Below are 23,204 nucleotides of genomic sequence, written 5' to 3'. Positions count from 1 at the left end.
AGCGGAAGGAGTCTCAGTGGGCTGAACGTCGGTGGGGACAGCGGGGGTCTCGCCAGGGACCGAGATGGTGGAAGAAGAGACAATCTCGCTGGTCAAGGTGTCGCAAGGAGTGGAGGTCTCGCCAGGGCCAACGGGGGTCTCGCCAGGGCCGACAGGAGTCTCGGAGGGACCAGCGGGGACGGAAGGAGTCTCAGTAGGCTGAACATCGGTAGGGACAGCGGGGGTGGTCTCGCCAGGGATGGAGATGGTAGAAGAGCCGACGATCTCGCTGGTCAGAGTGTCGCAGGGAGTGGAAGTCTCACCGGGGCCAACGGGGGTCTCGCCAGGGCCGACAGGAGTCTCGGAGGGACCAGCGGGGACGGTGACGGGGACAGAGGGAGTTCCAGTGGGCTGGACGTCAGTGGGGACACCAGGGGTCTCGCTGCCGGGGATAGAGATGGTAGAAGAGCCGACAATCTCGCTGGTCAGAGTGTCACAAGGAGTGGTGGTCTCGCTAGGGGTCTCAGTGGGGGAGACATCAGTGGGAGTGCCGGGAGTCTGGGCAGGGACGGAGGGGGTGCCAGAGGGCTGCTCGCCACCGGGGAAACCAGGGGTCTGAGAAGGAACGGAGGGAGTGCCGGTGGGCTGGACATCGGTAGGGACGGCAGGGGTCTCGGTAGGCTTGGGAACGGAGGGAGTGCTGGAAGGAAGGCTAGGAGTGTGGGTGGAGATGATCTCGCCGCCGCAGCACTTCTGGCAACCGGAGAGCCAGCCGATGATGATAAGCTGGATGTCGGCGCTGATGTCGATGTCGATGCTACCGCTGACAAGGGCAGCGAGCTGAGCACGAGCCTCAAGAGAGATAGAAAGAACACCCTTGCCGGAGAGGATGAAGGAGAGCAGACCCTGAATGTGAGTACCGATGAGAGCATCGACGGTACCGGTAAGGAAACCAGTAAGGTCGGTGATGATGTTGTGGGAGACGTCGAGGGAAACTTCAGCACCAGTAGACACACCGAAGGACAACCAGAGAGCGAGGAGACCCTTCAGCTCAGCAGTGAGCTTGCAGTCAGAGCTGCCGAGCCAGAGCGAGAGAGAGATACGCTTGTCGAGGGAGATGTCAATGGCAAGGCTGCCCTTGGCAATGAGAGCGAGGATGGCAGAGATGTCAGCATCAATGGCAACACCAACGTCGGTCTTGAGGAAAGCGCTGAGGGAAGTCTGAGCGCTGACGACGAGGGCACCGCTGGCCTCAATGAGAGCCTCGAGAGATTTACCGACACCGATGGTAGCAACACCAGCAACGGGGAGGCTAGGGATCTGAATAACACCACCACCAATTTTGCCAGAGATCCAGATCTGGAGGGTGTGCTTGAGGCTGACGGACAGGGTGCACTCAGAGCTGTTGAGCCAGACCTTGAGGGCGTTGAGAATCTCAACGTCAAGGTCACCGACGAGACCACCAGCAGCACAGAACTCGAGACCAGCCTGGACCTTCCAGTCGAGGTCAACGAGGGCGCCAATGGCGGCCTCAAGAGTAGCCTGGGCGGTAGCGGAGAGAACTCCAAGAACTTCGCCGGCGAGGGAGAAGACACCATCCAAGCTCACGTAGAGGTCGGCCTCAGCAGCAATGCTGGCGCAGCCGGGGATGAAGAAACCAAGCTGGGCACGGATGTCGACGTCAAGACCGGAGTCGACGGAAACGTCAGCCTCACACCAGGCCAAAAGGGCGGTCTTGACAGAGGCCTCGAGGTGGGCACCAGCGCCGGTCTTAATCCAGACAGCGAGCTTCTTGCGGTACTCAAGGTCAACGGAGCCAGCCGTGCACCCGAGAGCACCACCACCAAGAGCCGCAGCAGCCTCGGCGCTGATACCACCGAGAATGTGGACAGGGCTTGTACCGTGAAGGATGTCCTTGACGGTCTCGATCAAGCCACTGACGAGGCCGAAGTGGCGAGCATCGAGCTCAGTGCTAGCAGTAGTAGGAAGGGCGAGGGCCGAGCTGGCTAGACCAGCGAGTAGGAAAAGGTTGGAACGCATGATTGCGTTAGTATAAAAACAAAGATCTTAAAAAACGGCACCAATGGTTAGGTGGAATGTGAAGAAAAAGCGAATGACGTATCAAACGGTTAACGATAGACTGGTAAAGATTATGGAGTATAAACGAGGGACAGGCACAAGGCCAAAAAAAAAAAACGATGGATAGAAGACTTGCTGATGGAGAGGATGAGTGCGAGATGCGTGCAGGATTATATAGGTCCCCTGAGCGTCCGGGCACACACTGGTCCGTCAGCCCACAGGGGCATTTCGCTCCTGACCATCTTTCCACCAGGCTTGGTCAGGGATCTTCATGGTCTCAGAGCCAAGTGGACCGTCGTTCGGACCGCGGAAAGTGTGTCCACGCTACAATGGAGTGTGGATACCCTCAGGAACCAAACATGGCGAAGTGCTATTTCAGGCCACGGGGTTCACCAAATGAGAAAAGGGTGAGTTTCATGCTCTGGGTGGATTCTACCCACATGGGCTGGTTGTCTTGGGTAACTTCGCCCTGACGGGAAAAGAGGATGTGTTAGTAACGCGTTTTTGACGCAGCCGATCAAGCGAGCAGTGCTTCCAGGCCTCCAGGTCGTTTTTTGAGTGGTGTCAAGTTGTCAACTACCCCGTGAAACCCTCCTTCCATAACGACGTTAGTCAGGTACCAGCTCAGCCTCAGGGGAAATAATGACAAGACCCGAACTGAGCAATCATGACCAGCAGTACAATGCAATGGATGACAGCCTGCCAGTTGAGATTTGTGTAACTGAAAATCTCCGCAACGCCGCATTGTTCCTGCATCGTGCCGACCAATCGAGCCTCCAAGGCGATCGTGCTGCCTTGACGGAGGAAGCCAATCAACGCACATCTGACTCCCCAATTCTGGAAGTCGCACGGAGGCATTCACAGTCGAGGCTAAGGGCCTCAATGATCCCTAAATCAAATTTGAGCCTATTTCAGGAACTCGAGAACATCGCTAGAGTTTTGGAGTTTTTGACTTTGGACTCTTGCTTTGGGTTGTGGATCCATAATATGCATGTTTGAGGTTAGCAGTGGTATGTTTTTCTGGTCCTCTCCAGCAACATGAAACCTTGGAGCTGAGAAGTTTACGGGTCCCGTAGAGTATTGAGTGTAGACTTGTATTCCGCGGATACTACAGGCTGAATATGGACTGGCGGAACAATTGCGCTGAATCAAGACACGATCGGAGAAGTATGAGATGATGAAACCGACAAGACGGTTGTACCTCCATGGGCGGGATACTCCAGAGCAGACAGATCAAAAGGCCGATATCCAGCGAGACTCCGGCAAGGATCCGAAGGAAAAGCTTCCCCTCAACGATGAAGTCATGATGCTGACTAGCTGCGGGCGAAAAGAGGGCAGTGTGCCCCGGAGCGCAGTATTAACTGATTTGGATCATGGCCCGGGCGACGGAGACCTCGGAAGGCTGCACTAATCACAAAAAGAAAGGTGCAGCACTAGTTCTTGGCGACTTGCCAACAGTGGCGGGGACGTTGGTCGCCAACTTACTCCTGAAGAGCAAAGACTAAGGAGCCCTGACTCTGTAGCCTCAGTTAGGCTTTACTTAACAGGTTAGCTTAACAAGAGAAGCTAAGCAACCCTTAATCTGCTTCGGCGACATAGAGTGAACCGACCTGGTGGCGATCTATCAAAACTCTGTCGGCAACCTCTAGAAGTGAAACCGAAAAGAAGCAAAATCTCTGACAGCCGGCCGTTTTAACTCAAAAATAGAAGTTGAGTTAAATAGAAGCTGAAGTTGTGATCCGAGGATTGTCCATCAGCTTTTTTCGCAGCGATCATTGCCGAACATGTTCCTGAACCGGACTCTGGAGAAGATGTTTCAGACTTTGGGCTGGGCTGGTTCGCTGGTTCCTGGTTCCTGACCCACTAGCTGGAGCTTGAGGTTCATCAAATCTCGAGATCTAAGGATCATTATGGATCGTTTCACGATGGATGTTGTTGACTTGATCGCCTCTCGTCATGCTTATGCCGTCACAGAAGCATTGAAACTGGAGATAGATCGAGATCGGACATTCTTGATTGTTGATTGCCGTTAGCCAGACTCCGAGGTGGACAGTGCAAACTTGCAAACTCACAAAGTAGCAGAAAGCGAATTGTTGTGGACTTACCACCCAGGGGCCCTTGTGATGGAGCCACCTCACGAATTAGCCGGCATGGACTAGGAAAGGCTGGTCTGTGATGGTGCAGCAAGCTGCAGAAGAAAGAGCAAAGACTAAAGAGAGTTGGCGAGTCAAGCAAACTCAAGAGTTAACGGCAATTCGCTGCCGCAGCCCATGTGATCCGCTTTCTTGCCCAAATTTCGCCGGCTCGCCTCTTGCAGCTCTGGTCTCCTCCACGTCTCAGTCTGTTGCAGAATCTCCTCTCAAGCATTGACGCTAACCCTTTTCCAGTTGTCGGATGATTTTCGAATCTGGATCCTGGATCGATCGGAAAACATCTACCGGTCTCTGAACACTGCTGCGTTGATGGCTGATCAGTAACCACAGACCTGATGCTGGGGAAATTACACTTGGGATCATGTATGGAGCGGTGGCGAGAGCAACAGGCTGATGAGCAATGACATCTTGCAACCATGGAATGGTCTTTTCGTTCACTACTCACTCACCTCGCCAACCCCCACAAAGGCCCGTCCTTCTATTCTTCGGCAGCTTGGATGCCATTGTGGCCAATTTGGCACTAATGGAATGATATGAGGGACAATGAGTCGCTGACAGGGGCGTTCTTGCTCCCACAAACCCCCAAGTCCCAAGCGTCAACTGCTGGACCATTCCAAATCACTACCAGCCACTACTTTGCCTAGACCGCTACTAGGAGATATTCGATCTTGGATGGCTCCTTAGCTTCGAGTACTATTGAGTCACGAACCGATATCAATTTCTACAAGTATCCACTTCACGGAGACTTGAGACGAATCTCGCATGTCCTCCGGTCCCCCACAGTCTGTTGAGCAAACGGTTGGAGAAGAAAGCAATTCTACGTGCGTAGTAGTGACATCGAGGGGCAAGTCAAGAGCGCGGGCAACTGGCCTGCCCCTCAGTGCTTGTGCAACTGTGCTCTGTGCTGCAGCTTGCAGTTCAGCGCAGGCTTCTTCTGTGTCACGAGCGATTCTCAAGACCACGGACCCGGTAGCTTGTAGTCGTACAAAGACCTTCACCGCAACAGCTGCTAGAAGACACTGACTCCATATTCGCGATCTACTGCTCAGTACTGATAAAAGGAGCAAACATATGGAGTACTGCCGCTTTCGATCCTTCGAAGTACAAAATATATATCAGTCACAGCTACTCACATATATTGTCTTTGGCAGCGATGTTGCTAGTCGACATGGACTGTGGCAAAACGTCGCTTGGTCCAGCCATTATGACCAGCCAATTAGCTTAATATGAGAGGTCTAGTCTCTATTCTACACTTGGGGACATGCTAACTTGTTGTCATTCAAGAGAGGCCAGGAATGTGCAGTATTGTTTACAAGTGTCGTTGCCCATGACGACCATCACGTGTGGGGCTAGGCCCAAACAGGGAGCGGCAGACTTCCCAGCCTCCGAGTTAAGGTTCTGTTTATCCGACCTGCAGTGTATACACAAGACCACAACAGCGACAAGTGCGACCGACGACGACCTGGGGTAGTGGGACGTGCTAGGCCACCTTACCTATGATTGACGACAATGGCATCCCCGAACTCCCTCTCCACCGCCCATGCGACGTCCCTCCATCAACAACACGCCCGACAAATGTCTCGCGCCTCGATCTCGCGTACCGGGTCTAGACGCACCTCCCCCGAATATCGCAACACCGTTGCCCATCGCAGTAGCGCTGCATTGTCTTCGAGACAGTACTCGACTGGCGATAGCTCCGATGATGAAGTCCCGGAACCGAAATTCAGTGCCTCCGTCAAGGCTCTCCTTGACGAGGATGACGTGAATGGGTCGCCCCGCTTGCGGAACAGAAGCTTGAACGATTACAACCAACATGTGCGCGTGAGCTCGGCTGCTTCGAGTCACGAAAGACGATCTCGAACCAACTCGCCGCTAGACCAATCGAACGGAAGCCCTGCCCCGCGAGTAGTTCGCATTGGATCCGTCCTGGCCAGCGGCTCGAGGGGAAGAAGGGAGGGATCGGTTCTCTCACAAGCAGAGACTGCGGCAGAAGAGCCTGAAGCAAGGCACCAGTCCAACGATTTTATTACGCCCGGACCTAGGACGCGCAGTGTTCGGATCAATGCATCGCGTAGTCACACCCGATCTCCTATATCCACGTCGCCATCAGAGAAACGACCGTCCAGCCGAAGTCCGCTTAGTGGACACGAGAGTGCCGATGCTCTCGAAGATGAGAGGAGATCTCGATATGAGGACAACGCGCCACCTATCACGTCCTCCGTTCTTCGCTCTCGCAACCCCGAAGACATTGGCATGCAGAGCTCGTTGCGTGTTAAAAGGGTGGGCAGACTGACAGGCACATTTCTAAATGGACCTGCCCGACGCGGGGTTTTGCGACGCCAGAGTGAGGAGAACCAGTCTCCAAGCTATCTTTCCGACTCCAAGGAGGCCGACGTCGAAGCCGCAAACAACGACATCGAGTACAACCACAGAAGCACGAAACCCTCGTCTCCAAAAGTTTCATGGGCAGAGCCTGAGCCGCCGCAGAAGAGCTCAGATTACCGATTCACCTCCTCTGGGGATGGTCCATTCTCAAGATCGTCTTCACCGAAATCGTACGAATCACACGCAAAGTCGACTCCTGGATCCTTGTCTGATGCTTCTTCGAAACCTTCAAGCTCCAAAGAGCCTATCTTCAAAGTACCTCCCCCTCCAACGCTACCATCTGCCCATGATCAAGAGAATGAGCCCCCGCCAACATTTAAGCGAGCCAAGCCGCAGGGATTCAACTTTCTGGACAAGCCAGAGAAACTCTCGGTCGTCTACGGAGATGAGAAGAAAGAGCAGGAAGTACCAGCGGGTACTTCACCGAGGAAAATTCTGTCAAATAGAAGCAACAATACTCCTCACAGGCCAGCACCGCCGCCTCCGAGAATGTCCGTTTTAGAAACTGCTACAGCAACAGGCGGTGCGGCCACCGCATCTCAGTCTCGCAAGAAGCGTAGCCAAGTCTCTATCAACCACAAACCGTTCACACGCCTGGATTGTATTGGCCGAGGAGGTAGCTCTCGTGTCTACCGAGTCATGGCTGAGAACTACAAGATCTTCGCCCTGAAGCGAGTGAATCTGGAGGACGTCGATCCGACTACCTTAGCTGGCTACAAAGGAGAAATCGACCTCCTCAAAAAGCTGGAAAACATCGACCGCGTTGTTCGACTGTTCGACTGGGAACTGAACTCGGACAAGCACACACTTAGCGTGCTGATGGAGATCGGAGAATCGGACTTGGAAAAGATTCTGACTTACAAACTGAACTCGGAGGATGCCACCTTCGATATCAACTTCACTCGTTACTACTGGAAGGAGATGCTAGAATGTGTCCAAGCTGTCCATGAACACAACATCGTGCACTCCGACCTGAAGCCTGCCAATTTCCTCCTTGTCCAAGGTCGACTCAAATTGATTGATTTTGGTATCGCCAATGCCATCCAAGACAACACTGTCAATGTACACCGCGAGCAGCAAGTTGGAACACCGAACTATATGTCTCCTGAGGCACTGGTCGACTCGAATGCCTCTCTCGGGCTGCCATCGAGCGTTGGCAAGATGATGAAGCTCGGAAAGCCCAGTGATGTATGGAGTCTGGGCTGTATACTATACAAGATGGTCTACGGACAGCCTCCTTTCGCCAAGATCGCCAAATACTACGAGCGCATAATGGCCATCCCGAATCCCAAAGTGAAGATCGATTTCCCAGCTTTTGGAGTTGGTGGCGTTCAAGTTCCTCCAGGACTCATTCGAACACTAAAGGGGTGTCTGCAGCGCGACCAGACACTGCGCCCAACTATCAGCGAGCTCCTAGGTCAGCGCAATCCATTCCTCTATCCCGATGCGCAGCTTGAAGGCGCCGTCCCCATCACGCAAGACGTGCTCGGCAGGATCCTGATCAACGTGGTCAACCACTGCCGGGTTCGCGGCGTGCCCAACGACGAAGAACTAGCTGGCTGGCCCGCGGGCTTTTTCGCAAAGATCAAAGCAGCGTTGGAAGAAAATCCATAACCACCGGACCACTACCATTTCCTTTGTTTGATTCTTCCTTTACCATTTTGAACGACCTGATTACGTTACTTGACTTGACAACCGGCTTCGCCGTGACCGACTTGATCTCTTTTGTATAACAGTGCTATTGTCGGTTTCTTTGGATTAGCTTTTTGTTCGGTCTCTTTTTGCTTCTGTCTTAATAAGCTTGGTGTTTGGTGTTGGCATTGCATACAGCCGGATGCTGTCAGCGTGGAGTTTGATTATATTGGATATACTTAATGACCTTACCTTCGTGTACATATTTCTATAACTTGACTTGAATTGAGTTCACCATGAGGTGATTTCCACTATACTCGTTGTTTCACTGTCCGAAATATCACCGGCGTATCCGTAGTTGCGGTCATCTCTTGCCTTGGTGATGGTACGTATATATACTTGTTATGCCACGAAAACATGAACACAAGAACCATCGCCATCACCTCTGATTCATAGGAAGTAAAGGTTAGAAGTCAATGAACATCCCAATTGCAATATAAAATACAAGTCAACAAATATTCTCAAATCTATTTGTACATATCCATCCATCCACATTCACAATCCGATCACGCAGACTCAACCTCAGACAGGAAACCCCAATCAAGCCTCCTCCTTAGTAACAGTAACCCCCTCCGCCTGCAACTCCTCCACAGTCTTAATCTTCACCTCCATAACCCTCAAAACCGTATACCGATGCTTGCTCGTAATCCGCTGCACATGCCGTCTTCTCCGCTTCGTCTTCTCCTTGACCCTCAGCGGCTCACTCTCAACACCCACAACCCGCAAACGACACTCAAAGAGCCGCTCATCAACATACGGCTTCCCCTTGAGCGTGAAGTCGCGCGAACCAAGCACAGAGGCGCGGTTGAAGCGCAGGATATCACCGACCTGCACGTTCGGCATGAGGAAGGGCAGGCGCAGCTGGTCGCCTTCTGTGACTAGGTAGGGGCGGTCATGGAGGTGCGCGCTTATATAGTGCGGTTTTTGGCTCGTTAGGTGTGGTAGGGTGTCGAGGAGGGATTGGGACACGGTTAGGGGGGCGTTGAATGTTGGGGCGATGGGTTGTTTGGTTTCTGGGATGGGGACGCGTGGTGGGTTGGAGGTTAGCGAGTTAGGTTTTTTGTAGCGCTTGAGGGGTGGGGTTGATTGCGCTCGAGGGCTTGCGGATAGAGGCTCGGTTGATTGCGAGGGTGGTGTTGTTGCTGTTGACTGGTGAAGGTAGGCTCGGAGCGCGGTGTTTGTGAAGGATGGGCGGGCTGCTTGCTCGAGCGGGAGGGCGAGGGCCCGCGTCAATGTAGAGCGTGAGAACATTTTTTCTCAATTGTAATGGGGAGTTCGCCTCTCCCTGGCCTGACTCTGCGGGTGATGCTGGTGGTTTGGCTGGCTGGGCTGGAATCGGCGAATTGCTGGGCTGGCGGAAGAGAAATTCGATCCAGATAACAGGTCACGTGCGCGATTATCGCTCGAAACTTTTTTGATCTCCGCCTCCGACTACAACCACACTTCATCAACTACCCACCAGATAATCAGTCATCATGGTACGTTATTCCCCTCGAAAGCTCGATCACTTTATGCTGGGTAGCATGCTAACTGATCCCAAAACAGCCTCAGAACGAGTTCGTCCCACCCCCCCCAACCACATCCCATCCCACTTCAAGCTAACAAACCCAGGTATATCGAGCGCTGGACTAAGCAGCACGGAAAGCGGCTAGACCACGAAGAACGCACGCGCAAGCGCGAAGCCCGTGAAGCACACAAGCAATCCAAGGATGCCCAGAACCTCCGTGGTCTAAGAGCCAAGCTCTACCAGCAGAAGCGCCATGCCGAGAAGATCCAGATGAGGAAGCGCATCAAGGCGCAGGAGGAGAAGAACGTCAAGTCCTCTGCCCCCAGCGAGCCTTCCAAGACGCCCTTGCCTCAGTACCTGCTCGACCGCTCCGAGGCTACGAACGCTAAGGCCTTGTCGAGTGCTATTAAGGATAAGCGGGCGGAGAAGGCGGCTAAGTTTGCTGTGCCGTTGCCCAAGGTTAAGGGTATCAGTGAGGAGGAGATGTTCAAGGTCGTCAATACCGGAAAGAAGACGCATAAGAAGTCGTGGAAGCGTATGATTACGAAGCCGACGTTTGTTGGAAATGACTTTACTCGGAGACCAGTGAAATATGAGCGCTTTATTCGGTGGGTTTGCCTTGTTGGTGGTATTTCGAAGGGATGCTAACTTCATTCAGTCCTATGGGTCTGCGATACAAGAAGGCCAACGTCACGCAGTATGTCCATTCAAGATTGCAGGTATTGAAATCTCGCTAATTCATTCTCCAGCCCCGAAATGGCCGTCACCGTCCAGCTCCCCATCCTCTCCGTCAAGAAGAACCCTCAGAACCCTCTTTACACCCAACTCGGTGTCCTCACCAAGGGAACAGTGATCGAAGTCAACGTGTCCGAACTCGGTATCGTCACAGCCGGAGGAAAGGTTGCTTGGGGTAAATACGCTCAGGTCACGAACACGCCCGAGAACGACGGCTGCGTTAACGCGTAAGTGCACCTCTTGCAAATCCTCCCCGCCAACAATTTTAACTAACTGGCGTTCTAGTGTTCTCCTCGTTTAATCAATCATATCGGTGCCCGGAAGACACGACGACTCGACTGTCTACTCTACCTTTGATAAGATACCATCTTTTTTCTGATACTATCCATGTTCTACATTACTCATGTCCGCGGATGGCGTTTTCGGCGTGAAGTCTCATAATTAGTCTTTGTGGCAATAAACAAAAGTTTATCGAATGACGTTTCTCTCAACATTATGCTTGATCTATGTTCTTCCTGATGCTGAACTCATTTAGATAGGATAATGGAGTTTCCTCTTCTGTCTGAAGAGACCCATGAGCAATCGAGGACTCGAAGGTTTACTAATGCAGCCGGAATCATTCAGATCGTCATCCGCACTCACAACCTAACCTAAGAACATCACTAAAATAATTAAGCTATGTGACCTTGCATTCAACCACGAGAAGAAACGAGAGTATGTGGCTGACCACACAACACAGGAGCATAGGACAAGGGACTTAGCGGCGCACGCGCAGGTCATGGAAAGGTAGGTCTTTATGCGAGAATCTTCTCAAATGAGGGTCAGGGTCTTCGAGGAGCCTCCGGCGGAGCTGCTTGATGGCAGACTCTCTGTGAATAATATTTGGTCTTATCCCATCAACAACCCCCCACGCAGCACGCAATGGCGGCGCAAGACAGTTCCTGATCTGTGAGTCCCAAGGTCCAAGACCGACGACCATTAAATTCCACACGCTATCGAGATAGTGCAGGTGGCCCAAGTCCCTGCGTTGAAGCACCAATAGCTCCTCGACGAGTGCTACGGGGCTCATAGCCTTGACCGGGTATCGCTTCCTCCACTCGTCGGCGGCTCGCCCAGTCTCCATCCCCATCAATCGACGACTATTGGACGTGATGAAGTTGCGGTCGCCAGGAGCAGGTTCCTCCTATGAGAGCTCCAGCCCCCTCTTCCACCACATCAGGCGGGACTTCTTATACAGCTTCAAGACGCGATAGCCCTCGTATGCCGCGTCGAGATGGAAATGGACTGCCGAAGCGGCGCGCCCTTTGAACTGACGAGTTTCGTGGTATGCTGGATCAACGCGGACATCCGGCTTCTCTTCCATTGCGACGGTGGAACATCCGGGTGTCGAGCAGGGCACAGATCTCGCTCGAACCAGGGCTCGAATTGCGACTTGGATCTAGAACGGGTACCAAAGGGGAAAAGGAAGGTCATCGTTTAGCCATGGTCTGCTACCGCAGCCGCCCGCCTAATGTGCTTGCGCGAGGCGGGACGAGCCTCTGTGGATATGTGTGCATGCCCTTACCTTCTCATCATCGACAATGAACTCGACTTCCTATATACACCTTGGGTTAACTTCTTGATGGTCAATACTAGGAGGGACAACACTACATCTACCTTCCCTATAGGCGAAGGCTTGGATCCATCAGCCCCGGACGACGGGCTCAACGTTGACTTTGGTGACGATGATTTCTTCCTCGACCACAACTTGGATGCAAAAGACTTAGACGACTTGGATTCAGTCGCCGGCTTTGACTTTGCCGTAGAGCGAAACATTTCCAGCCGTGACACGCTTTACAAAGGGGAAGATCACCAGAGTACCTCACCTTACCTTACCTACCTTCAGTCAACTCTTTTTCCACAGTCCTACCTATGTAATGGTGATATATGACGGTGATTCTCACCCCAGAAACAGGAAAACATCGTGGATACATATAGGACTAGGTAGGTTCTTGAAGACTAGCCCAGGCCTGGAGTCCATTTTCATCTGAAAGCCTTGATCGGCATTTTGTTCTCGAACCACAGGTGCGCAGGGAGTGGCTGCCGCGTTTGAATCTATTTCGAGTATCTACGTACGTATTCTTTGATGGACGTTCCGAGTGTATACTGTATCTTGAACTGTCATAGGGCTGGCTGGTATATTCTGATTTCTTCCTTCCTCCGAGGCAATGGCGTCATTTACCTTTGGGAAGATATCTTACCTACTTATATTTTTATTGATATCTATATTTACTATTTGTGCGGGTGGCGGTGGTGGGCAGCATCCATCCATCCAAACAAAGCAAAGCAAAGCAACCAAGGCGGTAGATAGATGATGTTGTAGCTTAGATATGATTCACATGTGAAGTAGCAAGGTACCTGCCTACTGAAATGATGGAGCAATTACGGTCGTCATTAAAGTCGAAGTCGAGGTCGAGGTCGAGGTCGAGGTCGGTTCCTAACACTGAGCTGCCTTGAGGCTTGTTGTGCCCGGATGGGGATTCATGCCTTTGCCTAGGTATAATATAGGTAGGTAGGTAGGCACTTAGGTAGGTCTGCTTCTCACATCCACCTCCTGGCCCTTCTTTTTTTCTTCTTTGTTTCTATCCTTTGTTGATCGGGAGAGTCTCTTGTATCTTACCATCTTGCTACAGGCAATGCAGTTTGTGCATTGGACCATGCCTATTCTAAGAGCTGGTATGTCATGCGAGAATCGGATGGCTTGCAGTCGTTGTACTTGAACTCAAAGAAGGCTGGCGGGCGCTGATATGGGAGGGTAGATGCGAGTGCTTTCTCTTTGACCGCGATGCCTCCTCCATCTTGACTATTCACCATTGGGGTTGGTGCTGGAGCTGTGATGGATTAACTAGATAACACCTGAATCCAAGTATATAGGAAGTCGAGTTTATTGTCAATGATGGGAAGGTGAAAGTGTAGACAACCATTATTCCCCAGCCCATTCCACTTAGACGACTGGATAAGTGAGTTTGTGAGCAGGGGTTTGATTGGGGATGTTGCGGTTTGTATTATCTTCTTTGACCTGCTTACTTACTCACTCTCCTTCATGGATGGATGGATAGATGGATGGGCTAATGCATGCATGTATGGAATATAGACCCTCGTCCATGCCCTCGAGACGATCGAGCTCAGCGACTACCTCAGTATCAGAGAAAGACATCTGAACGAGTTCAGAGACCGGCTGCCGTGCCTACGATATATCGATATGGACTTCTTGACTGTTCTAGGTGACGATGTGCCGCTGCCTTCGACGGAGAACGGGTTGCCGGGGACGGGGGTGAGGCCGAAGTCGATTTCGTGGGTTATGTGAGATGTGAGAGGGATGAAATGGAATGGATTAATGGTTGTCAATTGTCAACTGAGGTGTTTGGTGGGTGGGTACATTGATAGATGGCTGGCTGGCTGGCTGACTCGAGCAGCCACGGGGGTTGGCGTGGAACATAAAGTAGGCAAGAAGGTTCCACTCTTCTATCTCTTATTCATATACCATTTGACACAAACCAGGAAACAAATTCGCGTAACCTACTTAACCTGAACTACCGAAGTTATGGGTCGAATCTTACCTCAATCCCCACCCACCTCCAAGCAAACAACCTGAGCAACATCACCTAGCACAAGATCTAGGTAATCTGTCCATCCCAGAACTTTAAAGTACCGACCAACCATAAGATTTCGCAGATAGTGGAGATACTGTAGGTGGTCTAGATCTAGCTTTTTTTTTATCATAGTACCTACTAGTAAGTCCTCGGTGGCGTGGCGTTACAAGCGTCTTACACTTGACTGCGTGCCTGTGGCTTGATGTGGTTAGGTGCAAGTGAGAGACGGACAGGTCTTTTGGGGAGGTGGTGGTGGGTAGGTATAGTAAGTAGAAGTAGAAGTAGAAGCAATCTGAATCTCAAATAGGTATCTATAAACGAAATAAATCCACTCCATGAACAAAGTAATCAAAACAGAAGACAATGACACTAGGATAATGCTCGCTTGGATAGAGTCAATCAGAAGAGAAAACGAAACGAAACAAAACAAACAGGAAAAAGGCATACCGAGATGCCGCGTTGAAGAAGAAAGCACAACAGAGACTGGGAATAACAGAACTCCCATAATGAGTAGAGAGTGTACTATGGCGAGTACGGTATTTCTCGAAACCGGGTCAAGCCGGTTCAAGCCGATCAAGCTCAAGCAAAAAGAACGTCCGGATTGCACACAAACCCAACCCAACCTAGACCCACGGATCAACCCCCGGCGCAGAATGATGCGTATACGGATTCACCGGCCCGATCAACCTTATCTGCGACTTCAGCTGCGTCCTCCTCAAATCATCAGCCAGCGAAACAGACCCGCCATTCCCAGAGCCACCCGCTATCTTCCGCCTCGCACCATCAATGGCAATAAGCACATGGCTTGTTCCATCCTGCAGGGCCTTAACAGCGTGCCTCGTTCCCTGGTGAAGAGGGATCCGGGATCCAGACTGAGTTCGTGTATGGGTATGTGTATGTGTATTCTGATTCTGATTCTGATTCCCACCCCTCGGGGGAGCCGGAGTCGGATTGAGTCGTGCAGGCGTAAGACTAATCGTAATCGGCTCGACGGACTCGAGGTAATCATCCTCTTGGGCCTTTAAAGTACCGGATTCACGCTTTCGTCTGTACCGCGGGAACCGCACGGTTCGGGACTTTGGTGTTCCCGTGTAACTAAGCCTCTTCTTCTCCTTGCCTGATTTATCCCAGATGGCGGCGCCGTAGCGCTGGTAGGGCGTTATCGGGACAGCGAGGTGGTTTTGTTTCGGGATGTTGGTTTGCAGGCGGGAGAGGGTTTTGCGGTTTGTCGAGCGGGTGTGGGAGTGGTGGCTATTTCTTATTTGGTATCTATCTCGATCTCGGTCTCTGTAGGAATCGACTATGTCTCTGTAGTCGGGGTCGTCGTTGAGTGATTGGTCGGAGATGGAAGAGCCGGTTGGTGTTAGGCCGATGGATTCGGTGGATGAGGGGGAGACGGAGACGGTGACGGAGACGGGGTCTGAGATGCGGAGGGGTTCTTTTTCTAGGGTTACGTAGAGCGGGTCGGTTGGGCTGGTTGGGGTTCGGCCGTAGTCGTGGCTGTGATTGCGGTTGGAATTGTGGTGGTGGTAGTGGTGGTCTTCAGTCGAGGGTGTTTGAGGCGAGGGGAGGTAATTAATATGGTGAACACGATTATAGGTATACTCTGTCGGCGAAGGCGCAGTCGTTGGCTGAGGCTTATTCTTATTCCTTTCCTTCTCCTTATCTAGTGAATTCCGCGATAACCGACGCTGAATATTGCGAAACGAATTTCGAAAATCGTGTGCTAGAGCGGCACCCTTATCAGAATGCGGAATGTTAATGGGGATAGGAATCCATCGCGATCGGCCGTCCTTGACTTTCTTCCCGTTGCGCGAGCGCTGGGCGAACTGGCTGTGGGGCGAATTGGCAGGCAAGGCTGAGGTCGGGGCAAGCTCAGGGAAGAAGTCGAACTTCTTCTCGCGAAAGTAGTGGTTGGGGCCAGAGCGGGTGGCTGAGCTGGGATTGTTCCAGTGAGACGGTGGACTGGGACTAGGAGTGTAGCGGTCTTCTTCAGCGAGAAAGGAGCTGAGAGCGAGCGAGGAATATGAGGTGTCGCTTCGACCTGGTTTCTGGCGAGCTGACTCGGATGGGCGATCGAGCGTGGAGACGTCAACGTCAACGACCGAACGATGATCGACAAAGTCGGCTAGATCGGCCGACCCTGGACGGACAAACACGGGGTAGCTTTCTGTTGAGACGGAGGAGTTTCGGTTGTAGTCGTCGAGATGGTCGTCGAAGCTGTTGACGGTGCTGCTGTCGTCGCTCCAGGCGGTCGAGCCGGGGATGTAGGGAGCGGGTGTTGTTGAGTGAGAGCGAGCTGGGATGTCGGGCAGAGGCTTGTCTAGATGGAGTCGAGAGATGGTATGTGCAAAGGGAGGACTGGGAGGAACGACTTGTTCCATTCCCTCGAGGGAATGTGATGGTTGGTATCGGGACATGATGGTTGAGAGGGATGGAGAGAGAAGAGAGAGAGAAGGAGAAGAAGTGATGGTAGAGAAGATAGAGAGGTGATATGGCAAGCCTCAGCTGTGCAACACTGACTGAGCCCAAAAATGCGACAGGCGGCCTTATGCAGCAGCAGCAGCAGCCAGCCTGCAGGATCACGAGGTGACAAAGTTCTTTAATTTCGAATTCTTTAATTCTTGGAGAAAGCAAGAAAGACAGAGCAAGTCAGAGAGACAAAACGAGGAGCTGCAGCAGTAATAAGCCAGAGCAAGCAGTGGTCACACAGCAACGCAAGGAGTCCTCAGTTTGAATCTGGGCGGATCGTCTCTCATCTACAAAGTAATTTCGTCTCTTCTTAACTCTTCAACTTCTCAAAGTCTGTCGAACAGGAACAAAGAAAGCGAGAACGCACGGTGACAGGTCACAACCACCGGCAGGAGTTTCCGAAGTGCAGACATTCTTTATGCATTCCATCGTAAAACGTGTTGGGAATCGCCACACTTTGAGTTGTGAAGAATGGCCAGTTGCCCTCTCGACTCTGTTTTTTGCGCCCTTGGCAGTCAGCAAGACAGGGAGAGGGAGTTAGGGGGAGCACCAAGAAAGAAAAAGAAAGCAAAGCAACTGCAGGATCCAAAGCGATCTCCGCAAACATTGGCAGCAATAACAAAACACTCAGTATCTCACCAGACTTACAGAGTAAGGCTCAAAATTGATACCGAAGAGACCCATAGCCCCATTAGCCTCAATCCTGGACAATCTATCTCCATAGCTATCAAGAGAATAATCTAAGCGATCGCAAAAATGCGTTCGTGCTAGACCGTTCGCCCTTCTTAGCTGCAGATCAGGATCAGCACCCCAGTCCTTCTCTAGGTATTAGCCTACTCAATTAATCTAATGCCATGCTCTGCATACACACGAACCGATTCTAATCCAGGTACCCGAATCTCAGCAGCTGCCTGCCTGCCTGCCCACCCGACCCTACCAAGTCTTATTCGAACCAGTCCAGCCCTGTCGTCCAGCTGAAGAGCTGCTCATAAGCCAGCCCCTCTGCAAAAAATAGGCAATTCCAATCGACCGGCCGAGTCTCCACTCACCTCTTGGACCTGACCTCGACTTCGAAGTGAACTGGACTCTTGGACTGGTCGCTTGGCCGACTGATTTGCGTCCTTGCATTGCATTGCGTTGCTTATCATAGCAAACAACTTGAAAAGAGGGCGAAGAAGAAGAAGCAAGTATGCCGATGATAACCAGTACCGCTTTATCCGTGCTTTTGCGCAATTCTACCTGCATCATCGCAGTCGCGTACCCTTGTTGTCTTCCAAATGTTGTCTTGCAAGACTTGATGTCCCGACTAGACCAGACCTGACAGACGGCCCATCCCGCAAAATCCAGCCCACATTGTCCCCGGAGTAGGAAATGACAGACGAGCGATCCACTACTCTCTCCCAGTCTCAGCCCAGCTCCGCCGACTCTCCGAAGCGAACTCCACATCGACAATGACAGCGCCCGGGGCCATGGTTGTGGTGGTGGCCATGGCATCGGCGTTTCCGTTGAGTGGATGCTGCCACGCTTTCGTCTTCAAACGTTTCTTTGTCTACTGACCAATCAGAATCCCGCGCGAATACTTGCATTAATGACTGAAATGGAAGCTGAGGCTGGTCCCAGTTCCAGTGCTCGAAAGCCCAGGGCTGAACCTTGAAAATCGCTCCAATTTGAGGAATCTACACGATGGATGCATAAGCGATGCCATGCCTTCCCAGAGTCAAGGAGAGCGAACGTGCAATGCCGATCCAACTTTAACTTTGAGAACCTGATTTGGTGTAAGGTCCAGACTACCTAAGGTAAGGTGAGGTGAGATTCCTCCCATTCCCAGGTACCAGGTCCACCTCCACCCCATCACGAGTATCTCCTCCACCCACCACCAAAAGTCTCCTGCAGCCCAAACGCAAATAATACTACTATCACTAGATGAGACTTCAATCTTGACTACGCAGCCGATGATCAACGGTCCCTAGTTCAATACACCAATAATGTTGTTTTTTGCTTTGGGATCCGGTAGGAACCGTAGCATCGCACGCGTGTTTGTTGACTTAAAGTGACTTTGAAGGTAAGACATGGATAGGTAGTTTGGGATTAGCTTTGAGACATGACGCGGATACGGACACGGACGCGGAGTTAACCATGTGGTGTGGAATGAATCGGGGACTGGAAGATGAAAGAAAGGAATGAGGCGTCGGAACCTTTACCCTTCGCGTTTGCCATGAGGGTGAGACTTTGACTTTCTTTGTTCTTCGTTTGATCTCCACAATTTTACTTTACTGATGCGGTGGGCGAACTGCTTACCGATCACCGTTGAGCGTTGACCATCTCATCTCCGTCCTCGTATCCTCGTACCCGTTCTGGTGGACTTATTTTAGGCATTTTGGTAGGGCCGGCTAGTTGCCGACCTGACTATTAGGTTTGATTTACCTACAGTAGCCTTTCTCCCGTTGTAGTCTTCGATAACTCGTCTTGTACGGAGCCTCTATTCTCTGGTTACCTGATACTGATAGGCACAGCTCGTTTCTATATCTAGCTAGCTACCTTATAGATCTGATTATAGATCGCGTGGTCTCTCTCCCCCAGCCGTCCAAGCCTCTTCGAGTCTCCCCCATCTAAAAAAACAAGATTATATCTTCGTCTTCTCCTTAACACCTAACCTCCCCCTCCCCCGCAAAGTGCTAATCAACTCCTCATCCCCCGCATGCGCATTATGTTCAAAGTCCGGCTGTTTATCGTACGCGATCCTGGCCACATCGACTAGTATCCGCGCCGTCATGCCGAAGACGCGGTAGCGGATTTGTTCTGATCCTTGCGTCTTCTCTTCTTGCTTCTTCAACGCGTCGATGGACTCTTGTTGGTCTGTATCGTGCGCGCGGGGTTTTATGACTTTGCTTGGTTGGATGGGGACGTGGAATTGGTGCACTTCGTCCACGTTATTAGCACATTAACCAACCAATCTGGATAATGAAATGGAAGAGAGAGGGGGATAGGTAGGTAGGTAAGGTAGGAAAACATACTCCGCCACTGCGTTCCCCACCACTCCGTCCAAACCCCCGAATACCAACTTTCATCCCCCTCCCAAAACCTCTCAAGAAACCCCCCAAACGGCGCCGTAAAAACAGCCGCTACCTCGCGCGCATCGAGTCGCGGAATGAGCTCCGTTTCAGGGTCCGCGTCTTTCCCTGTCTTTTCGTCGTGGGAATGGAGTAGTGCGACAACGGGTCGAACGACGAGTTCGGTGCGTGCGAGACTGCAGGGGATTTCGCAGAGGTGTTCTACTGTGAATGGGGATGGGAGGGGACTGTTGAGATTCGGCAGGCCAATTTCTTCGGATGCTTCGCGGCGGGAGGTTTGGAGGGGTGTTTCGTGTAATGTGTCGGCTTTTCCGCCTGGGAGGGCTGCTTGGCCTGCATCTATGGATACACAATTTAGCCTCGAAGCGTCTACATAACCTCCACTAGAACAATTGATGAGAATAAGTGGATGGGTGACATACAAGAACTCAACGTGCTCGCCCGGATCGTCAACACAACACGGAGATCACCCTGCGCATCGGCATAAAGCAATAGCAGGACCGCGGCGCGGCGTTCAAGCGGGACGAGGTCGTAGCTGCTTGGTGGTGGATTGAATGCTTTGAGGCGGTTTATAGCGGCCTGGTGATTGTTAGATAGGATTTATGGATTTAAGGTAAATGGGTAAGTAGAGGGTGTAGAGTATGGGTTGTCAAGTGGGGTGGGTTGAGCTGTAGTTGTGTTGTGGAACAGTAGATGGGAAGGGAGAAAGAGAGGAAGACATACCAATGAAGCCGGATTTAACCTGGGCATATCTGCCCTGTTTGGCCCTGAGTTTTCAGAAGATATCGATCTCGCTGGAGTTGGAGCTGAGTGTGATAAATGACGCTGATGCAACTGCAAATGCCGATGCCGGGGTGTGGAGAAGCTAGAGCTGATGACGGTGAAGGAAGCGGAAGTGGAAGTGAGGTTGCGACAGCGATTGTAATTACAATTGGGGCGGAGAGCGCAGGTGAGGTGCGCTCTTCGCATGCTGCTGATCTCCGTCAGACTTCAATCTTTAAGATTCTGTCCAGGCAATCTTTGCCAGCTGATGATTGGCGTGAGATGGAGGGGAGTTAGGTAGTTGGACCTGGACCTGATCTGTTGTTGGCGGAGTTGCCGAGGTTGAGTGGAGCCGATGGGCCGCTGAGCTTGTACAGTTAAGTATGACATCGATAACGAATCTACTGTAATTAAAAAAAAAAGGAACGATCTAAACAATTCAGACAAGAATAAAAGAGGTATATTTTCTTATTTAAATACAGTCGATGTTCCTACCTATCCGCCCAACGGATGACTCAACATCTTCAAATCAAGTTATTCCAATTCCACGCCCGTCCTCCATCTATCTATAACACACAAAAGGAAATGAACTGGGAGTCCAGTATAGTATGCACAAGGCCCAATTGCCTCGACAGTCTATCGTACAAACATAACACACCAACTAAATCAAAGAGTGAAGAGCGAAGAGATGACTTATTTCGATTCCTTCTTCTCACCCTGCTTTGAGGCTTCCTCCTGCTTCTGAATATCAGACTGCTTCTCAGCCTTCTCGCCCTCCTCCATCGCCTCAGAGGCCTCACCAGACTGGCTGGCTTCGTAGCGGTGGTCCTCGTCGATATCTTCGGTATCCTTTGGTGCGGAGACGCCCTTCTCCTCGTTCTCCTCGTTTTGCTGGTTCTCTTCCTCGATGAGCTCTTGCTGCTCCTTGATGACTTCGAGACGCTGCTTGTTGGTAGCGGCGCCCTCGGCGTTGTGGACCTCGAGCTCGATCTCGTGGAAGAGCTCTTCGGGGATACTGGATAGGACGGACTGGAGGGATTCGATCTGAGAGGACATCTCGGCCTCTTTGCCACCTTGAGCGTAAACGTAGGCGTTGCTCAGAACAAGAAGAGTGGAGGGGACGCCCTGCTTCAGACGGAGGTCGAGCCACTGGGAAATATCCTCGCGCAGGCGAGCGGGGGAAACGCCGTGCGTACGGATACCGCGAGAGGCACAGGCCATCTGCAGCTCAGGGACGGAAAGAGACTCGACGCCCTCGTAGAAGATGGCGCGGTCGTCACGCTTGATCTGGCGCATGCGGTGACGAATGTTGTAGCGGAGCATGGCGTCCGTGCCGAAAGTGTTAAGGTTCATGTACTTGCAGATACCGACAAGCTGGGGACGGGACAAGTTGTCCAGGGTAAGGTCATCCTTGAAGATCTTGCAGACCTTGATGACGTCCTCTTTTGAAGGGGCCTCCCCGGTGCTCCTGATCTTCTTGAAGAACTCGGCAAAGTCCTCGTTCTTGACCGTCGCGGCGGTCACTGGCAGACCAGATTCCTTAAGAGTATTCTTCAAGAATGTGGAGACCTCTTTCCGGGTGGAGCTCAGGCTGAGCGCCTTCTTCTCACGGGCAGACTTGCCCTCGTATGTGCTGGGAAGAAGGTTGGGGAACAACTTGAGCGCAATAGGTAGCAGCAGCTCGGCAAACGGAACAATGACAAACATGGAGAACGGGACCAGCCGACCAAGGTCAGTCACGGTACGTTTCAACTAGAGGTCGTTAGTTTTGCGCCACCTATTCTTCTAAGTGAAACCAACCTGTCTGTGCTCCCTTCGACTAAGCTCATACCCACCCGCCATCTTCAGCGCCAGCCTCGAGCTAATCCTCACTTCTGTGGCCAACAGCTTTGTACCATCCCAGTAATGCTGCACCTCTTTCTTAATCTTTTGCCCGATTGTCAATTTCTTCGCCTCCTTCTTCGCCTCCTCTCCGACCTTCTTCTCCTCCGTAGCCTTCGCTACCACATCGCCCTCCTTTCCTTGCGCTGTGACATTTTGCGACGGGACTGAGAGCGCACCCTTGTTTGTCTCTTGCGCCTTGGCGGCCGGGGACTGCGCCTGGTCCGCGGGAATGGGCTTCTTGGCTTGCTCCGCGTTGAAGCCGGGAGGGGGGAGGTTCGACGATCCGGATGTGTTTGTGGACTGTTCGGTAGCGTAGCCTCGCTGGGGGATCAGGATGGCAAGAGCGGATACTTGAGAGGGGAGGTTTCTGCTGTTCAGGCGGATATTGGCCGCTCCGAGGGCACCGGCGTAGCGCGATCGGGCTGGCAGAGTGGTAAGTACAGGTACATTCCAGACATCCAAGAGAAAGCAGGCGAAAGTACAACTTACCAATGAGGTTGGGCCTCAAGGCCGGGCTGGTACGCACAAGTCGGGCGGACCTCATACTAACGGACATGACGGAAGGGGTGCTCGATTGAGCGGACGGAAGAAGTTGGGGGTGTAACAACTCTAGCAAGAGTTTCTAGAGTTCGGAAAAGCGACAAATGTGCCTTATATCGATAATCTGGAACGTGGTGAAGTGGCGAGAGGTGATGTGTCTGTCATCTCAGCCTGCGCGAATTCCGTAAGAAGTGTCGGAGGCGGAGTCCACGTGACCTCGGAGTTACGTGTTGGCTCCGGTCTCGCCGGGCCTGGCCCTCGCCCGCAGTTGGCTACCTAGGCACTGACTAAAGTTTAGACGATTTATGTGTGA

General features: G+C 52.0%; 8 protein-coding genes across 8 annotated transcripts; 2 read left to right on the top strand and 6 right to left on the bottom strand.

Annotated features, from left to right (window-relative positions):
• Nucleotides 1-27: 27 nt before the first annotated feature.
• Nucleotides 28-2,019, bottom strand: BDV14DRAFT_195746 (putative cell wall protein; the record flags this gene model as incomplete). Its single annotated transcript, XM_073772282.1, has 1 exon — nucleotides 28-2,019. A coding segment is annotated over one exon (1,992 nt), but the record flags the coding sequence as incomplete, so codon positions are not given.
• Nucleotides 2,020-5,289: 3,270 nt separating this feature from the next.
• BDV14DRAFT_84051 (serine/threonine/tyrosine protein kinase MPS1) lies at nucleotides 5,290-8,620 on the top strand. Its single transcript, XM_073777652.1, has one exon. The coding sequence runs from the start codon at nucleotides 5,721-5,723 to the stop codon at nucleotides 8,208-8,210; it is 2,490 nt and encodes an 829-aa protein (XP_073632438.1). The 5' UTR covers nucleotides 5,290-5,720; the 3' UTR covers nucleotides 8,211-8,620.
• Nucleotides 8,513-9,631, bottom strand: BDV14DRAFT_164600 (mitochondrial 54S ribosomal protein bL21m). The gene has a single exon (XM_073767209.1). It carries the CDS (start codon nucleotides 9,537-9,539, stop codon nucleotides 8,829-8,831), a length of 711 nt encoding a protein of 236 aa, XP_073632437.1. The 5' UTR covers nucleotides 9,540-9,631; the 3' UTR covers nucleotides 8,513-8,828.
• Nucleotides 9,632-9,763: 132 nt separating this feature from the next.
• Nucleotides 9,764-10,831, top strand: BDV14DRAFT_195743 (rRNA-processing protein NSA2; the record flags this gene model as incomplete). The annotated part of the gene is made up of 5 exons (XM_073772281.1): nucleotides 9,764-9,844; nucleotides 9,910-10,403; nucleotides 10,454-10,492; nucleotides 10,545-10,757; nucleotides 10,816-10,831. The coding sequence occupies 5 exons, from the start codon at nucleotides 9,764-9,766 to the stop codon at nucleotides 10,829-10,831; spliced, it is 843 nt and encodes a 280-aa protein (XP_073632436.1).
• A 456-nt stretch (nucleotides 10,832-11,287) lies between these two features.
• On the bottom strand, nucleotides 11,288-11,893 carry BDV14DRAFT_195742 (uncharacterized protein; the record flags this gene model as incomplete). Its single annotated transcript, XM_073772280.1, has 2 exons — nucleotides 11,288-11,669; nucleotides 11,766-11,893. The coding sequence occupies 2 exons, from the start codon at nucleotides 11,891-11,893 to the stop codon at nucleotides 11,288-11,290; spliced, it is 510 nt and encodes a 169-aa protein (XP_073632435.1).
• A 2,510-nt stretch (nucleotides 11,894-14,403) lies between these two features.
• Nucleotides 14,404-16,756, bottom strand: BDV14DRAFT_84044 (uncharacterized protein). Its single transcript, XM_073777651.1, has one exon. The coding sequence runs from the start codon at nucleotides 16,580-16,582 to the stop codon at nucleotides 14,786-14,788; it is 1,797 nt and encodes a 598-aa protein (XP_073632434.1). The 5' UTR covers nucleotides 16,583-16,756; the 3' UTR covers nucleotides 14,404-14,785.
• Nucleotides 16,757-19,083: 2,327 nt separating this feature from the next.
• BDV14DRAFT_164594 (NUDIX hydrolase) lies at nucleotides 19,084-20,745 on the bottom strand. Its single transcript, XM_073767208.1, has 4 exons — nucleotides 20,429-20,745; nucleotides 20,128-20,284; nucleotides 19,649-20,044; nucleotides 19,084-19,553 (listed from the first exon to the last, which is right to left on the bottom strand). Exons 1-4 carry the CDS (start codon nucleotides 20,672-20,674, stop codon nucleotides 19,258-19,260), a joined length of 1,095 nt encoding a protein of 364 aa, XP_073632433.1. The 5' UTR covers nucleotides 20,675-20,745; the 3' UTR covers nucleotides 19,084-19,257.
• A 180-nt stretch (nucleotides 20,746-20,925) lies between these two features.
• On the bottom strand, nucleotides 20,926-23,191 carry BDV14DRAFT_164591 (MRS7 family protein). The gene is made up of 3 exons (XM_073767207.1): nucleotides 22,841-23,191; nucleotides 22,268-22,773; nucleotides 20,926-22,219 (listed from the first exon to the last, which is right to left on the bottom strand). Exons 1-3 carry the CDS (start codon nucleotides 22,905-22,907, stop codon nucleotides 21,161-21,163), a joined length of 1,632 nt encoding a protein of 543 aa, XP_073632432.1. The 5' UTR covers nucleotides 22,908-23,191; the 3' UTR covers nucleotides 20,926-21,160.
• Between the last annotated feature and the right edge of the window lie 13 nt (nucleotides 23,192-23,204).

The sequence above is a fragment of the Aspergillus stella-maris genome (genome assembly GCF_047715825.1).
Source record: "Aspergillus stella-maris strain CBS 113639 unplaced genomic scaffold BDV14scaffold_4, whole genome shotgun sequence".
Lineage (NCBI taxonomy): Eukaryota > Fungi > Ascomycota > Eurotiomycetes > Eurotiales > Aspergillaceae > Aspergillus > Aspergillus stella-maris.
This window is presented reverse-complemented; position numbering and strand designations above follow the sequence as displayed.

Excerpts from the sequence above, each read along its gene's own strand:
- BDV14DRAFT_84051 (XM_073777652.1), top strand. The coding sequence starts at position 5,721 with ATGGCATCCCCGAACTCCCTCTCCACCGCCCATGCGACGTCCCTCCAT.
- BDV14DRAFT_164600 (XM_073767209.1), bottom strand. The coding sequence starts at position 9,539 with ATGTTCTCACGCTCTACATTGACGCGGGCCCTCGCCCTCCCGCTCGAG.
- BDV14DRAFT_84044 (XM_073777651.1), bottom strand. The coding sequence starts at position 16,582 with ATGTCCCGATACCAACCATCACATTCCCTCGAGGGAATGGAACAAGTC.
- BDV14DRAFT_164594 (XM_073767208.1), bottom strand. The coding sequence starts at position 20,674 with ATGCGAAGAGCGCACCTCACCTGCGCTCTCCGCCCCAATTGTAATTAC. Across the intron at positions 20,285-20,428 it reads GGTTAAATCCGGCTTCATTG|GCCGCTATAAACCGCCTCAA; the intron begins GTATGTCTTCCT and ends AACAATCACCAG. Across the intron at positions 19,554-19,648 it reads GTGGGGAACGCAGTGGCGGA|TGCACCAATTCCACGTCCCC; the intron begins GTATGTTTTCCT and ends ACGTGGACGAAG.
- BDV14DRAFT_164591 (XM_073767207.1), bottom strand. The coding sequence starts at position 22,907 with ATGTCCGTTAGTATGAGGTCCGCCCGACTTGTGCGTACCAGCCCGGCC. Across the intron at positions 22,774-22,840 it reads CTTGAGGCCCAACCTCATTG|CCCGATCGCGCTACGCCGGT; the intron begins GTAAGTTGTACT and ends CCACTCTGCCAG. Across the intron at positions 22,220-22,267 it reads GTCGAAGGGAGCACAGACAG|TTGAAACGTACCGTGACTGA; the intron begins GTTGGTTTCACT and ends AACGACCTCTAG.